The sequence below is a fragment of the Euleptes europaea genome, chromosome 9 (assembly GCF_029931775.1).
Source record: "Euleptes europaea isolate rEulEur1 chromosome 9, rEulEur1.hap1, whole genome shotgun sequence".
Taxonomy (NCBI): Eukaryota; Metazoa; Chordata; class Lepidosauria; order Squamata; family Sphaerodactylidae; genus Euleptes; species Euleptes europaea.
In genome coordinates, this window is record NC_079320.1 from 51,495,190 (window position 1) to 51,513,014 (window position 17,825).

The following is a 17,825-nucleotide window of genomic DNA, read 5'->3' on the forward strand; positions in this document are numbered from 1 at the left end:
AAAGTAGCTTACATCATTCTCCTGTCCTCTGTTTTACCCTGTGAGGCAGGTTAGGCTGAGAGTGTTTGACTGGCCCAAGGTCACCTCGCAAGCTTTCATGGCACAGTAGTGATTCAAACCTAGGTTTCTCAGCTCCTAGTCTACTACATCACACTGGCTCTCAATAATATGGGCCCCCTTAAACACTGTAGGAAGACTTGCTACTTATAGCTGTGAAATACTGCTTTTATACGGGAATAGGATTTTAATGTTTATTGCAAGTATCCATCATGCTTTTATTGCACTGTCTTGCACCTTTGTAATCCCCTCACAGCACTGTTCATACTAAGTCATGCCTTTATCAGCTTTCTGTTTACATTATTTCCTAATTTCTGTAATCCTGGTCCTATTGCACTGTTAAGGGATGCCTTGTGCCATTCGACTGAATTGTTTTCTATATTTTTTTAAAAATCTACCTTAAGTCTCAGTGAGAAAGTTGGGCTATAAATGAAGTAACCAATCAATCAAACATATGCTTGATGTAGATTCATACAGAAGAATGTTAGTTTTCGGAAATCCAAAAATTTCCTCAACTCAAATATGACTTTTAAATATTCTTATTAGAAGACTCCTTTTTAAAAAAAATAACTTTAATATTGGTACATATTACTTGACCAAAACCACACTGCCAAAAGAAGCTTTTTAAATTGCACACCTCATAGTCCAAACAAGCTTTGACACTTTTTCTTTGGATCTAAGAGCCACTCCAAAATTTTAGGAAACAGATTCATTTTTCAGCATTCAGGGTTTTTTATATTTTAAGCAAACAGATTTTATAACTATTGCTACCAAAACAACAACAACAATTGATCATAACCTCCTTTCACAGCTTCTTGTAATTTTATAAATGCTGTGACAAAGTGTTACAGTATATAAATATAGGGGTAACTTTGGTTGTCATGCCCACAGTAAAAAGTTAATTTCAAAATAACCACATATAATCACATTTTTTGAATGAATGAACACACACACAATTGTATATTGTCATCCTGCAGTGATTCAGATGGGAATAGAATGTTTTGCAACATTAAATCCTCACTTGCAGACAACAGACTCAGATGGAGAGGGGGAAATGCAGGCAGGAATTTACTGCTTTCATCATGAGGATAACTGTGTTTGACAGAGGCAATTTGCTAATGTTGAATGAAAAAAGTGTATGGTATTTTTGTATAATGAGCAAATTAGAATACAGTAACAACTTTCCACATCTATGTTTTCAAAAAGCCTGTCCGGTCTAAGTCAACTATTCCCGATTTACAAAGCTCTGCACTAGACAGAAAGTATTTGTTCCACATATTACAAAAGCATTACGATTATGAATGGAGTAATTTGGACAATTCTGAAGGCTGTCAAGTTTGAGTAAAAGCTGTCTTGAATCATATTACCTGCAAATCAAGAATTACCAGGATGTGTGAAAATACAGTATATGAGAATCCCGTGTCTTGACCAATTTTCTTTGGCTCTAGAAAACAGGCTTGTACATTTAGGAGCCAAACTTATTTTTCAGTCATTGGATTTTTGTATTTTGATGGCCATTTTTCTATTTATTGATTCACAAAACCTAATTCTAACCTCTTCATAGTTACTTGCAATTTAATTAAAGTTATGATGAAGTGTTACAGTATATAAATAAATATAGGGGTAACCCAGGTTGTCATCATCATAAAACAAACAAAAAACATAACCTAACTTCTTCCCAGGATTTCATAATTCCATTATGGCTTTAAAAGGCTTAATTTAATTGAACAGTGAAGCTAGTATAAAAAGCTAAGAATTCGTTTACCACCAATGAAAAATATTAAAAGTTAACACATAAACAACTTCATGCACATTTATATGGCCTATGAAATATGTGTAATACAAAATGTTAAGTAAGCATTTATCACTGCTGAAAATACTGGAAAAAATGCTGCAAATACCACATTGAAATTTCTAGGCAACATGGTGACCTGGCACCTGGGGTTTGTTGAGCTCAGGAGTACACAGCAGCATAAAACAGAAGGCATAACACAAATGGAAAATTACTACTATTGTTATTATGAAATTTTTACCCCTTTCCCCCATGCTTAAAGCATCATAATGAAGCACTGAAAGATACAAAAAAATATTGTTTCCTGGACAAATCCTTATGCCAAATCTACATATATGATTCACACACTAAACAGTATCAAAAGACAAAACAAATACTGTCATACTCTGAACATTTTTAAACCAGATTTTATTAATGATATCATAATAACCTGGCATATAATATTTTAGCGATCATACATAAACCCTAAATATGGAAATTTAAATCTCAAAAATGCAGTTTCTGGCTGTCCCTATGACAGGATATATCCTAGTTCCTGTCGCAATACATTAAATCCATATAAGGGATTACTATAACTTCTCTCCCTCTTAAAATCATGAAGGAAGGAAGTTTTCTTTTTGTTAAAAGAAAAACAAAATTGGAAAATTAAGGCAGGTTTGCATTGCACCAGTTTACCTACCCTCACTCAATGTGTATTGTAACATCTGGAAACTCTTCAGGAGGCTTTGTCACATGGGTAGTTAATGATGCCAGTATGCCAGCCTCAGAGAGTAAAACTGGAACTGGTCAAGAGCTTGAATGCAGTCCAAGTGACCCATGTACTCTACCCCTATATGGCTTGCTCATTTTACTCATTGTAGGGTATGAGAAATCTGCCTGCATGCTTGTCTGCCCAACTATAGCTAGCAGAACATGCATGTTGATTAATCCACTTTCCCTGTCCTCCCCTCTTAGACTATTGAGACCTTAACTCTGTGATAGTTTTCTCAAAAGGAAGTTTAATGCATATGCATTAGTTCTGGTAAAGTATCCATTAGAGAAGGGAGGAGGAAAAGAGTGGGAAGAGATGTCAGGGCAAACAGCCAGAAATACAGATGATCACTTCTTCCCCAAACATTATCTACTAGAGTGAATTATGGAATAAAGACGCAAAACATTTATAGCTATCATGTTTTTAAAGGGAGCAACATCCAAAGAAAACCGACTAATTCCTAAACGATTTAAGGGTTTAACTTTGAGAAGTTCCCTGTGAACTTGAAGTTTTAAGATGTACCTTTATTTCTATTCAGACTTCAAGCCATTTGCCCTGGAATTATCTGGAAACATTCTGAAATTTGTATAAACTGATTCGCCACTGAGTTTATTTTAAATAATTGCCAAGCTTGGCTTGTGCTCATGCCTAACTTGCTATTCCAGTTATGTCAATCCTAGAAACTTCGAGCTCTGATTTATTTATATGCAATGAATTCAATAAGTTGATGGAACTCAACATTTGTTGACCCACAACCTTGGCTGCATAAAATTGAAAGTACAAGACTTTTCTACAAAAGAAATCACCTGACAGAAACAGTGGCTAACCATGATTGCTACCATTGGGTTGATATATGTTTTGTTCTGTAAGTAGAGGCTTCAGCATGTGTAAAAAATGCACAGGAAGTAGCACCGACATGTGTAAGCATATACACAGCATGAGTAGTGTATTATATGTAGTTGGCCACGTGCCTATGTATCCCCGCAATCTGTAAAGATAATGTGCATTTGTTCCACTATTATGCAGTCCCCACTTGCCCAAAGAGAAGCTCAAGGCAGGTCGAAAGAGATTTTAACTCATTTAGATGAAAAGTACTACAGTCTTCTATTTTTGTACCATCTGTTATAGTTACAAATATACAGGCATAGAATAGTCAATGGAGCATTTAAGGTGTGGTGCTCAACCATTAAATTACAGGTGTCCTGTGGCTTGGCTTTTTTGAGTTATACATTTTTTAGTTTTTGCTTTGCATTTGGAGCACAACAGGAGTCCAGACTGTGTTAGGTTGACATATATTGACCTCATAAAATGTATAGATGTAGAAATTGGTGACAGAGACAGCTTAATTTATGTTATAACCATACATGTCAATAGTACATTTCCTGTGAGCTCCACCTTATTAGAAGTGTGCTGTACCCACACACATGAACCTCAACCCTTTACCAACAGACTCTGCCTTTAGTACATCTTCCCCAACCTCATTCTCACTTTACATTTGGCTTTGCTTTTATTCTAGTAAATTCACAGCACACTTTGCCTTTCTGTAAATACCAAGTAATAATTTCTAAGTGACTGGCTGAGATTATATGAAAACCAGTACAGTGTTATACTCATAAACTGGGTAATTTCAAAGATTAGAACTACAGCTCTTCAATTATATTTAATTTAGAATATTTATCATGTTCTGTTCAGCCCTCTCAGGTTCCTAAACAGGCTAACAAAAGATTTTTTTTTGGGGGGGGGGATTGACAAACAGAATTCCTACTAAAACAGCACCAAAGAAAAGTAAAGCCCAATACAATGCAACAGGTGACACAAATCTACAATATCAAAGACCAGACATCAGTTTCACTAGTGTAAAGTGATGTTGTGATCATGAAGTCCTGAGAATTTTTTACTATTACGGGCAAATATGATTGCAGCATAGGTGCCCTTTGGAATACAGCTAAACAGAGAAAGCAGATGGCTGCTCAGGTTGCATTATGACCCCTTTTGATAAAAAAAATCATTCTTGCGTACAGTTATTTATAATGCAATCTATTTACTTCAATGGAACTAAACTAGTTGAAAAAGATGTACACTGGCATTTAAAATTACTGTAATGCATTCTGTTTGGGGCTTCCCTTAAAAACAGTTTGAATAGCCTCAGCTAGAACAGAAAGCAGTGGCCCATGCCGTATTGCAGAAGGGATACAGAAAACATATTTAATCTGTTCTGGTTCATATACAGTTACTACAAGCCTTGCCCCTAAAAAGCATGAGGAAGAGTAAAGTTCTTTCAAGGATACCAGTCATCCTTTGGAATGCTTTACCAATGTATGTGAGTCCAATTCTGGAAAAAGTTAAAATCTATGCCAGTTGTGGGTTTAAAAAAAGATTTTTTTTTCTGAATTTTAATCATTCTAATTAATCCTTTTGCTGGGGAGGGTGGGCTATAAATCTAATAAAATAATAATAATGATAATAAATGGCTTTAGAGACTTCTTATGTTTCTCTATATTTTTTTTATTTTGTCTAAAATGTGTCTTCAACTATTAACACTTCATTATTCAATAGGAGTAATTTCAATATATTCCAATACTGCTGTTCTTTATAGCCAAGTCAAACTTATATCATAATGAAATCTTTATAGTCAGCCTTAAAATTAAGCAATAGGCTATTTTAAAAATTACCTGAATTCATATACATTTTTCAGTTCAGATGTCTGGATTTTATGTACCCCAGAGATTATTAAAGCAGGGGAATGGCCAAATGTCGGACCTGCAGGGTATAAAATGTCAGGAATTAAGCACCTTTGTGAATCCATTACATTAATCATGTCATTCTTAAATTAACATTTGTGCAGCCAGTTTAAAAATCTTATTGACAGAACTACATGAGAGACAGAGATGGCTCCAGCATATTTCTGAGCCCATCAATAGTGTTCTTTACATTGACATAATTCAATAATAATCTTCCACATTAAAGAAAGCATGTTATTTTGAATGCAAAACAACAAAGATTTCTTTCAGAAAAAGCCATTTTTGCATGTGAAAAGTTATCTAAAAGCATGAAAAAAATACTTCCCATTATCCAAGATTAAAGTTAAGCTAAGGGATAAAGCAACCTCTGGGAGGCAAAACAGTGTTTTATTTTTATTTTTAAAGAAACTCAAACTGTGAAGACCAGCTAAGTTTACTTGGGGCCAAAATTTGAGGCAACTTCAATTTTTTTGCAATGAGAACTTTTGTAAAAAATAACCTATTTTTATTGCAGCAAGAAGCTGACAGAAGAGTTTTGAGAAGGGTTGCCAGGACCCCCCCTCTCCTCCAGTGGGAGATTTTTGGGGCGGAGGTGAAGCAAAGATCGTGCGTGCTGCCGTGCCGACACAGTTACATCAAACTGGGAGTTTGAGTGGTAAAAGGCCCGTTGCAATGTGTAAACGCATCGCAAGGGGCCGTTTACCACTCAAACTACCAGTTTGTAGTTGAGCTGTAAAAGGCCCCTTGCGATGTGTTTACACCAGGAAGTGCCATATCGCAAGGGGCCTTTTACCACTCAAACTGGTAAAACTGGGAGTTAGAGTGGTAAAAGGCCAGTTGCAATGCAGCGCTTCCGGGTGTAAACCAGAAGGGATGTGGCATGGCAGGCGCGTGTGCACGCTTTGCCCGCCAACCCTCGGCTGGTCAGCGGGCAGCCAGGTGGATTGGCGGGGGTTTGTCCGCCACCACCTGGCACTTGGCAATCCTAGTTTTGAGCCTTTTTTTGTCCCCACCCCCTTTTTAACAGTATCAATGACTCTGAATGTATTCAAACTACACACAAATGGGAGTTTGTGACAAGAAAAAGCCTGGTTTATTGTCAGGCTCACACACTTCTGCCATCTTCTCCTGAAGCACAGAGTCTAGACTCTAGACTGAAGAGTCCCTATTTAGACTGAAAATATAAGTTCTCCAGTCTTGAGACAAAATGCAGGTGGCTTTGTTTATCCGGGTGAACAAATAAACCAACAGAAGAAATACCAGTGCGCAAAACTCAAGAACACTTGGTTTCTAGAATCTATAGAATCAGTACAGTTCTGCTCTACAATCCATTGGTCTTTCAGCTTCAATTCAGAGGGGGGGAATCATAAAATAATTGTTACATGGATGTAAGCTGCTTTTGGTCCTCATTGGGGGGAAACACAGGGTATAAATGAATTAAAGCAAATCTTCTGTTGCATGTATATGAATGTATGGGACTGTCATACTGGGTCAGAGCACTGCTTCGTCTAGTTTAAAACAGTTATGCTGACTGGCGACAGGTTTCCAGGGTTTCAAGAAGAGAAGGCCTTTCCCAGCAATGACCACCTGAGATCCCTAACTGGATATTCCATGGAATGATTCTGGGTTTTTTGGAGTACAAAGTATGTGTTGCATCATTTTTAATATAAGTTACAGCTCATTCCTGAAGGGGAGCCCCAAATGGACATAGAAGGCAGCATGACCCCTATGCCGGTGTCCATGCCACCTGCACCATGCAAACTGGCAGGGATGCTGGCGTGGGGGCACTTACATCGCCCCCTTGGATTGTGGCAGCAGCGCAGCCCTCAATTGCTGGCACATCCTCCCACCGGTGTCCTCCTAGTGCAAGTCCCTGTGCAGGTATGCCAGGAGGCATTTTCAGGGTGTTCTGGGGCGCAGCTGCCATTAGGCAGCTTCCTAACCCATTTCAGCTTGGGAATGCCCCCTAAACAACAGCGCTGCTGCACCACCTTTTTGTTGGCACAGCATCACTGTTTGCTTTGGGGCCTTTCCCCCCTTTTTCTAAATTTTGTAAAAACAAACAAACCCAAAACCTTTTTTACCCTCGCAGCAGCCTCAAAACCTCTTTGGAGGTGCCACGGCCACACCGTCCCCGGCTGCTGCGGCTTTGAAGCATGGGCTGTTATGGTCCTTCCCAGAATCCTGTTGCAGAGGACACAGACTGTGAGCAAGCTTTAAAGATTTATACACTTTGTCCAAAGCTGGAAAGACTTCATGCATACAGCAACCAAAACTGATTCCAGAAAAATAGAGCTATGAGTTAACAAACCTTTAAACTTTTTAAAATTATAGTGGTGGTTTGAGACAAGTCCCAGAGCTAGTACACGAGCACCTCTTGAGCAGGGCAATATCCTGCCTCTTCACTGTGTGAAGCCTCTATACAATGAAGAGGCAGGATATTGCCCTGCTCAAGAGGTGCACGTGTACTAGCTCTGGGACTTGTCTCAAACCACCACTATAATTTTAAAAAGTTTAAAGGTTTGTAACTCATAGCTGGAGATCACAACTGATCTCCAGATTACAGAGATCAGTTCCCCTGGCGAAAATGGTTACTCTGGAGGGCGGACTGTATGGTAATATACCTTGCTGAGGGGCCTCTTCCTCTCAACGCCCTCCCTCCCAAGGCCCTACCCCCAAATCTCCAGGAATTTCCCAACCCAAAGTTTGCAACCCTAATCAACCCATAGTTTGGTCAATTACAAACCTTGTTTCCATAATTTCTGGCAGGGTATGAGCTTTCGTGAGCCACAGTTTAATTCTTCACATGTGGCTCACGAAAGCTCATACCGTCAGAAATTTTGTTAGTCTTTAAGGTGCTACTGGACTCTTGCTGCTTTTTACTGCTATTGACAGACTAACATGGCTACCCATCATGATCTATCTTATTTCCAGAGATACTTCAAAGAAATAGAGAGAAAATCAAATTTCAAATACCTTTATTGGCATAGTACAATCTGCAGTATATAAAGATAGAAACAGAAACAAAAGAGTTCCTACAAACACTGAGAATATTTTGTTATTTGATTCAGATTTCATCCCTTTATTAAGACACATGGATCTGCTTCAATAGTTTTTGACCCAGGAAATGAGCTTCAACTACAATTGTATACAGGTTCTCTCAATTTACACTGGAGAGATTAAGGTGCTCTAAGCGTCTTAACCGCTCCTCGTAGGGCAGTTGCTCTAATCCCCTAATCATTTTGGTTGCTCTTTTCTGCACCTTCTCAAGCTCTGTAATATCCTTTTTTAATGTGATCTCACCATAGATTTGTACAAGGGCTCGCCTGACACTGTCCAAACAGCAAAGTCTCTACCTGGGACTTCAGTCCTGCAGCAGGAATCCCTGAAGTTCTCTTCTCCAGTCCTTGGTCCCCCTTTTCCAGCTTTCCACCAGCCTGTTTCTCCTCCTTGGCGTATTCTTCCTGCCAGCCTGCTCCAGCCTAGACCCACCAATTGTATCTCTCCTCCTCCCTCCTTCCCTCTGGAAAAAGGAAGGCCAGCCTCTCCAGAGGCAGGGCTGCTGAGAGATATAGCCCCTTTGAACTTCCATTACACTTGTGTGTATACCCTGAGGATTATCACAATCTTATCTCCCTGGAAGACAAAACCTATAATGGCAGCAGGCCGTAAAAAAGACCCAGTTTGGGAATATTTTAATGAGGTTCCTCTTCCTTGCAATAATTTCATAATTATCTGTCTATGTATTTCTAATAACCAAATCAGTATTTTTTGATGTAACTGTAAACATTACTCTGAAAAATTATTATTCCAAAAATGAAACCTTCATCTGGTTGTAAATATTGAGACTATACCAGCAAGAATGAGTCTTTCTGTAAAAAAAAAAAAAACATGATTTAAATCAAGTTGTACTGACTAGTGGAATGAAAGTTGCCTCACCTTTCTGTGCTCATGCACTCTCTAGTCAACTCTATGCTCTCACTACTCCTCTCTATTAGCGGTCTTGCACTTCATCCCCCTCTCCATTGTCACCAGCTGACCGCTGTGTACATTCTGATTTTAATTTTAAAAACGTGTATGTCACAATATATATTTATATACTGTATATGAGGCCCCTAGAACCATAAGAAATGCAAAAGATTCACTGTTAATAACTCATTCTTGAACTGCCCCCCTTAAAAATCAAACTGCCCCCCTGTGGGGCATGTGCCCCACATTGGGAAACACTGGTCTACTCAGATGGCAGTGGCTCTCCAGGGTCTCAGGCAGAGGTCTTTCACATCACCTCCTTGCCTAGTCCCTTTAATTGGAGATGTCGGGGATTGAACCTGGGACCTTCTGCCTGCCAAAGAGATGCTCTACCACTGAGCCACAGCCCCTCCCAGGCCAATATTACAACATCTATATTGTTTCCTAGTTTCCCCCCCAGGTCCAGTTCAAGTTATAGGAATTGATCTTTTAAGTTCTTAATGGTCTTGGATCAGTGTATCAGAGCAGTCGCCTGTGTTCGTATGAACCTGCATGTAGCTTAAGATGTTCTGGGGTTGGCATTTTCCACAACCTGACCCTGTGGAGAAGGTGAAACTAGTGGGCATGGGACAGAGGGCATTCTTCGCAGTGGCTCCCAAACTCTGGAATACCCTCCTCCCATTAGAGACTCAGATGGCCACCTCAGTTAAAATTATTCTCTTTCAGAGGGCCTTTCAATAGGGCTGTATGAATGACTTGGTTTGTTTCAGGTTTTATTTGTAGGGGAGAGGGGCTTTTGGTGTATGAATGCTGTTTTATTTTGGCGGGAGGAATCTTTGTACAATTGTTTCTTTTAAAGGTTTTTAATTAAGATGGAGCCACAGTGTTTCTTTTTAATTGTTGTTAGTTTTTATTAATCTCATAATTTAATTAGATTTTAAAAATGTAAATGTTACTGATTTATCTACTGCAAGAACCCTGAATACATTTTAAGTTGAAAGTTAGGGCACAAATCTTATAAATAAAAGAACTATTAAATCTATTGACTTAGATAAAGTAGAGAGTTCATATAGTGTTACAATATCTGAACAGGTAAATACCCATTAAAAATAAGTCAGATTGTTCTGTGATAGAGTAAGAAAACATAATCAAAACTATAAGCATAAAGTGTATATTTTACAACTCCATTTGTAATGATTAGGTACAGTAAAAAGGAATGTGATGGAGTTCAGCACTTTTAGAAACTGCATAGACGTGTTTTGATTCCTTTAAACATCCCCCAAGTCCCCAAAGAGACAAATATGTGATTAAAGGTTTCCAGCTCACACATGCATCCATATGACAGAGTACCTGGTAAGCAATTCTTTTCCAGTCTACAACCTCATTATCAGACTCCCCAGAATGATTTTTGCGTACAACTTAAATACAAATGAACACAAATCTAAATAGGGTAAATTCATACAGCATATGATAGTTCACACCATGCCAGTTTTTATTATGTAACACAAACCGCTGGAAACCAGCATCATGGTACTGTTAAACTGATGTGCACAAAGAAGAAACTATAATATACAGGAGACAGAAACTGCCTCATGCCCATTTTGGACAGAATATAGTGTACCTACTGCAACCAGATACTGTAACCGCCAAATGCTGTAGATTGGAGGGATCAAGGAATGCTTTACAAATACACGTACTGACATAAGAATACCTGCAGGGTACCCACCCTCCATGGACGTGTCATTTCGTATCTTATACATTACATGAAAATACTTCATTGTTCCTCCAGGGTATTTCTATCAAGCTAAAGAAAGCTACCCCCATGCTTCAGAAAATGTTCTAGTGACTTGTTTGGTGATTTTATTCAGTAAGCACACCATGTAAGCTTTGAAAACATCCACCTTCTAATAATAAACCATACTATATAGTGTATTGTTTATGCATGTTCATAGAAACAATAAGAAAGAACTGATTAAATGTGTTTCATTTGCCTCCCGTGGCTTGCTTTATAAAGTGGTGCAATGTTGGTTGGAAGGCAAACCATGCTCAAATTACATTGTTCACTGCAAACACTGGTTTTTAACAAGTGCTCAGTTCCGGACTTACCCGGAGCCGACTTTGGTGTCTGGGGTGGGGGTTGGGAGTGGCTGAGCTGCCTCGCTCTCCTGGGCGCGGCTCCTGGAGGGCTTTGCCCGATTGGGCTGGGGGGCCGACCGCTCCCGGCCAGTCAGGTGGGGGCCGGGAGGCTGTTGCTGGGCAGGAGGGGGAGGATTCACCCTGCTCCCTCCCCCACTGCTCCACATATGCCCTGGCGGCCCCGCCCATAGCCTCAGTCTGTCTCCGATTTTGGTCGAGCTGGGTGTCCCGCTCGCAAAAGAAAAAACTGAGGGCCCTGCAGTGAAATTGGTTTACCTGGGGATAGAAATAGACTCTACAGCGGGCACTTCTAGACTGCCTGGTGTGTGAAGTTGACAGCACTAAGGGAACTTTTGACAGCGTTGTTGGCCAAGAAAAAATGCACCCTGTGGGAGATGCAGTTGGTAGTTGGGCATTTAAACTTCGCCTGTTGGGTCATCTCACCTGGACGGGCTTTCTGAGCTCAGCTTTCGCGAGCCACAGCCGGAGTCAGGGCCCCTCACCACAGAATTCGGCTTACCTGGGGAATAAAAGACGGCCTCACCACTTGGCTTAACTTTCTCTCCAACTTCAACGGAGTGGCCATTTGGCAAGACCCGCTTGAAATCAGGACTGACTTGCAGGTCCAGTCCGATGCGTCTGGCAGTATCGGTTTCGGGGTATTCTTTGCAGGCAAGTGGTGCGCACAAACTTGGCCTAGCCATTGGTCAGCATCTAACTTAGTCAGGGACCTGACTTTCTTGGAGTTTTTCCCACTGGTGGTGGCTGTCACGATTTGGGCTAGCCAGTTCCAAAATAAAAAAGTTACATTCTGGTGTGATAACCAAGCAGTGGTGAGAACAGTTAACAGACAGACGTCCAAGTCACCAAGAGTCATGCGGCTTGTCAGGCATTTCGTCCTGACTTGCCTTTATAATAACATTGGTTTCATGGCCAAGCACATCCCTGGGGTGGACAATTCAGTGGCTGATGCATTGTCTCAATCGCAGTGGGACAGATTCCGGAGTTTGGCCCCGGGGGCAGACATCCTCCCCCAGACGTTTCCCCAGGAGCTATGGGCCCTTGGCAGTGAGTGATACTGCAAGCAGTGCTCGATTCCATCTCGCAGTCTACGTTCCAGTCCTACTCAGCGGCAGTCAAAAAATTTGTCTTTCACTGCAGCGGCAGGAGGCCCGAGTAACTGGCCAGTCTCTGAAGTCATGGCTTTTCGCTACCTAGCCCACATGAAGGAGGGTGGTTTTGCAGCAAAAACCATTGGGGTCCATATGGCTGCCATAACCTTTTTCAGCCAGGCCTGTGGATTTGCTGACCCATATGGGTCATTTGTGGCTCGCCGGGCGGCCACCGGTTAGCGGAGGGCAGTACCCAGTAAGCCTGACCGGCACAGGCCGGTTACCATAGACATTCTAAAACGGCTGTTTAAGGCCACCAAGTTAGTATGCCAGTCCAGTTTTGAGGCAGCATTGTTTAAAGTCGTTTTTGCTATTGCATTTTTTCGGAGCTCTTAGGGCCAGTGAGATGGTCGCAGCATCATCGCATGATAAAAGCGACAGGGCTTTGGGAATTCAGGATGTTACCACCTCTGGGAGCAAATTGAACTTAAGGGTCAGGCAGTCAAAAACGGACCAGAGAGCAAGAGGGGAGTTTATATGCCTGTAAGAGGGACTTGGGCACGGGCCATGCCCGGTTAGGGCACTAAAGCGCTTCCTGCAGGTTTGCCCTCCCAGGCCTGGTTGGCTATTCATGCACAGGGATGGTTCACCTGTGACAAGGTTCCAGTTTGTTCATGTGTTCAAGTTATGTTTGGGTTCCTCTGGTTTACCGGCGGACAAATTTGGTTCACATTTGTTTAGGATCGGGGCCGCCACAACAGCAGCCGGCCTGGGGTTGCCGGGCACGCACATCCAGGCACTTGGCAGGTGGAAATCAGCTGCTTATAGGGCCTATATTCGCCCACACCTTGAACTGAACTAATACATGCTTTGTTTTTCCATTCTTTTGAGTTCCAGCATGCCGATCAATGAAAGTAGGGATTATGGGACACAGCACTGTATACTGGGCCGGACGGTATGCTGAGACGTCCGGGTGGGGGCACCACCTGGGGATTGGACAGCTATCGATCCAGTGGTTGGGCCAGCGAGGAATGAGATGGTCATCTTTGCTTCCCGCATCCAGTGGTTGGGCCAGCGAGGAATGAGATGGTCATCTTTGCTTCCCGCAATACAGCGCCATTCCCAGTGTCTTGGTATCTCGGACGTTTTAATTATTCAGCTCAGGGAAAATGACCTGGGTCTCCGCAAAGGGAAGAATCTGTCAGAAGCGGCACAACAAGACCTACGGGCGCTGGCCAAGCATTGGCCTAAGACGGCCATTGGGTGGTCCGATTTATTGGAGAGGCGGTGTTGGTGTTGGGGGGCACCTCCCCGGCCTTTGGATGTTGCCCAGCGTAAGGTCACAAACACGGTGGGGAAGACTTTGGTCTCCCTTGGGGGATTTATAGTGCGGCACTGGGATATCTCCCACCAGCTGGCGGCATTGTTCAGACCAGATGGGGTCCACTTGTCAGAGTGGGGGTCTGATACATGGCTACATAGCATTCGAGATGCCCTAAAGAACTGGCTGCAGTGCTAAGGTGCGTTGGCGGTAGCTGGGCGGGGTAATGCCCAGCTAGTTGGTGGTTTACGCATGGGGCTGGATGAGTTTTGATGGGGGGAAGCAGCCTGCATGCCCCTTCCTCCAACTGGGGGACCCCAATAAGGGGTTTTGGGGGAGGCCAAGGGATTGGGCTTCCGCACAGGGGGCGGCAGGTTTGGCCTCTACCTGAGTGATGAGGAACACCAAGTGGCGCAAGCCCCGGCGTATCCCACATACCGTTATCCTCTACAGTGCAGGCCTGCATCAGTTCTCAGCGGGCCAGCTGATGCCCCCATCCAGCCTTCCCATGCTTCGCCAATGCGTCAATAACACTGTTGCCATTAATTTTAGTTGTGGCCATGTTTTCCCAATATGAAAAATGTTTTCCAATAAAAAATAATGTTCTTTGTTAATAAAATTGTTATGTTTTTATAAAAATTTGAATAGTAGCTTACTTAAAGCAATTCCCAGCCCAATAGCCCTCGGACAGCAAATACTGCACATTTCAAGATGAAATTAGATAGATGAAATGCTAGCTATTTCTTTTGATATGCAGATCGTGAAAACAATGGTACTATAAATATCTTCAAAACGAACTATGATCATAATCCTGTTACTCGTCCGTTTTCCCCATCTAAAGTCAGACTGTTATATCCTTCTTACTGCATTAGTTTCTAATAGAAATGAAGTAGGTACAATAAGACAGAACAATGTTCAGAAAATGTCCATCAGTTTTCTTCTGAATGGTTCTTCAGAGTTAATTTCAGGACAAGAAAATGTGACTACGTCTTATATACAAATATGTGCTACCTTTAGCAATACTAGACCCATTAAATGAAGTACCATTGCAGTTAACAACAGAAGCAACACTGTTTGTTTTAACTATGGTAAATACTCAAAGTATAAATTCAGGCTGATTATGCACAACAGCGAGCAAGAGAAGCAACTCATCACTGGCATTTTATAGTCTGCAAGAGCTTCTACTTTCTCCAGAGCCTAAAGGGAGGCAGGACTCACCCTGACCTCATATTGATCTTTGGAGAACCTCAGGAAGTAACTGGATGTCTCATTCCTTTTCAAAACTCTGAATGAAAACAGGGAAACCCTCTACTCCTTCAAGTCTGCAGAGAAAGGCAGAAATACCACACTCTGGGAAGTTCAGAAAGCAGCAAGGGATCTTGTTGCTTTCCAAATCCAATGGTCAGGTTATTAGCAATGAGCTCATACCACATCCACCTTGAAGCAAGAGGCTAGCCCCCATAATAGTGCTGGGACTCCTATGAAATTCAGCATGTCATACAAAATATTCCAGTTATACCCTCCAGGTAGAAACAAGGTCATCAGTGAACACCAGTGTTGACCAGTTCCCAAGGGTAGCCAACTATGTGGATCCTTCGTAACTCATGCTGTCTCTGTGCACCCATGACACTAAATGAATTATACATCGGAAGCATATCTCAGGAACAGAGATACTTTATAATTCTTTTAAAAAGTTATTTATACATCCCCTAAAAAGTAAAGTTTGACAGAGAGTGAGATAGATTAAATGCCCAGTGCCACCCACTGATGTTCACTGAGTGTGGCGCTGAATCCAAATCTTCCATTCATTATTAGGGAAAACAAATGAAATTTAAAAAATGGACATAAAATATTTGATATACTGGGATTTGATAACTAAATAAGGTCGGCTGTGTCCATATTCTAGTAACGTAGTAAATTAACTACACCGGCATCACATTTTAAGCCATATCCAAGACACCATGTTTTGCATCACTGAGAAAACCTTAGAATTTACGTACTCACAATATTAGAGAAGAAGAGAATGCACCTGTAAAACCAAGACACTAATACCTGGAGCTTCAAATTCTATTGAAATTTTATTAGACTTGTGAGCTTCTTTAGTTATGGATCACAATAATTTAAAAAAATGGGGTGTATCAAAATCAAAATTAATATGAAAACAAAACAAATTCCCCATCTAAACAGCCCATAACAGAAAAAAACATGATTTTATAGCATTATGTTCTGGATTATTTCATCATTGCAGTCTCTGCCTCTATTGGTTTCACTTTTACAAAGCAGCCAGGATTTTCCTAATAAAAGGCAGAGAGAGGGGGGGAGAGAGAACACTGTATTCCCTATAAGGTAGGGGAGAGATGCTCTAGACTCTCTTGACTGACTATAATTTATAGGATTACATACATGTGTGAGGTATTCCAATCCTGAAGAATATGGGGAGGAACGTTGCCTTCTTCTCTCCTCCCAATGCCTGTCAGTCACTGAGTCCCCCACACTAAGGCCAGTGGTCCCCAACTGCAACGGGCTAAGATAGCTGGGAGGAAGTTTCCAGCAGGAAAAGTGTTTATGTGATATGAAAAGAATAGCACAACACCATCTAGCCTTCCTTGTATTCCAGTATCCCTTGACTTGATGGCAATTCTTTCCTTTTTTCTTCATCTAGCCCAGGTTTTCTGGAACCAACTCATTCTGATTTGACAAGCTTATGTTGTCCAATTCAAGCATGATTTCCTTAGTTGTATGCAGCAAAAAATTGCCTAGACAGTCACATGTTACTGACTGCAAGTTCCAATGTACGTACATGTGGCAAGTAATATACGTGACCTCACTATCCATGTGCATCAATACCCAAGTTAGGAAAATACCATATGTGAACTTCAGTGACTATGCCTAACAAGAAACATTAAGCTATATCCAGAATGATGTAGGAGAATGAGATTTTGAACACAAATCAATTTCAGCACACTAAAGCTAAATTGTAAGGATACTTGGAATTATGTTTATAAGCTTAAATGTATGTTAGCATTGGAAAAATGACTTTGCAAGTAGTAGTTTCTTTTTAAGCCTGCAAAGAGAAGTAAAGCCTTTTACATTTCTTATTATGTCAAATTTTGACTGACATCTCTTCATTTGTACAGCGATGATTCCTTACCTTGATCAAAGGGTCTAACTGGGCTCCATGTACGAAAATAATCATCCTGTAGCAGAAAAAAAAGTGTAGGTTTAGTACGTGGAAAGAAATATAAAAACATGTTGGGGGAAAAACAGAAATACAGAAGGAATATACAAACCTCAACTTCCTGCAAAGGCCCGCAGCAAAAAAGAACACAAACAAGAAAAAGATAATTATCATATGGATATACTAATTACAGGGAATAGATTGATCGTTCCTAATATAGAAGTTACAGCAAAAATAGCCAATCTACAAACAAGGTGAAAATCATCTGTTGAGACACTTCTAGCCAGCCAAAATGACTAAACTGCTTACCACATGTCATATTAAGGGTCTCCCTGCTCCTACTAACATTTTCAGTAAGCAGTTTAGTCATTCAAAAGAGGATTCCAATCAGCTGAAAATCATCTGCTAGGTAAGCAGTTCCAAACGTTATGGCTGGGAATCACTTTAAACAGGGAAGTCATTTTAAGTAGCATTAGCCCTGGTGAGTGTAATGTAGTCCAGCTCTTCAACAATCAACTTCAATAGACTCGTCCTATATGAACTTGGTTTATGATAGTATCTATAAGCAAGCTCAGAAATTAATTTCCTTTAATTGCAAAATTTAAACAAGCAAGCTCTATAAATTCTTCATTTGGAACTACTGCTAGGTTGAAATTGCAGAATGCTTTTATTAATTATCTTATGGTATTGTTGCAAGAGATAACACTTTCCAACAAATGAAGCCACTGGGAAACCCGCACACAATTCCCAGGATTTGTTTTATTTTTA

The 17,825-nt window shown here is 40.9% G+C and overlaps 1 protein-coding gene across 2 annotated transcripts in view; it reads right to left on the reverse strand.

The window, feature by feature from the left end:
- Positions 1–17,825, reverse strand: part of SPOCK3 (SPARC (osteonectin), cwcv and kazal like domains proteoglycan 3) — a 169,706-nt gene that overhangs the window by 97,655 nt on the left and 54,226 nt on the right. Inside the window, exons 2-3 of one of the 2 annotated variants that reach the window (XM_056855211.1) lie at positions 17,170–17,178; positions 17,031–17,076 (exon numbers count right to left, since the gene is read on the reverse strand). In XM_056855211.1, coding sequence (XP_056711189.1) covers positions 17,031–17,076; positions 17,170–17,178 — 55 coding nt within the window. The remainder of the gene's footprint in view (positions 1–17,030; positions 17,077–17,169; positions 17,179–17,825) is intronic. The other variant, XM_056855210.1, reaches the window with a different exon arrangement.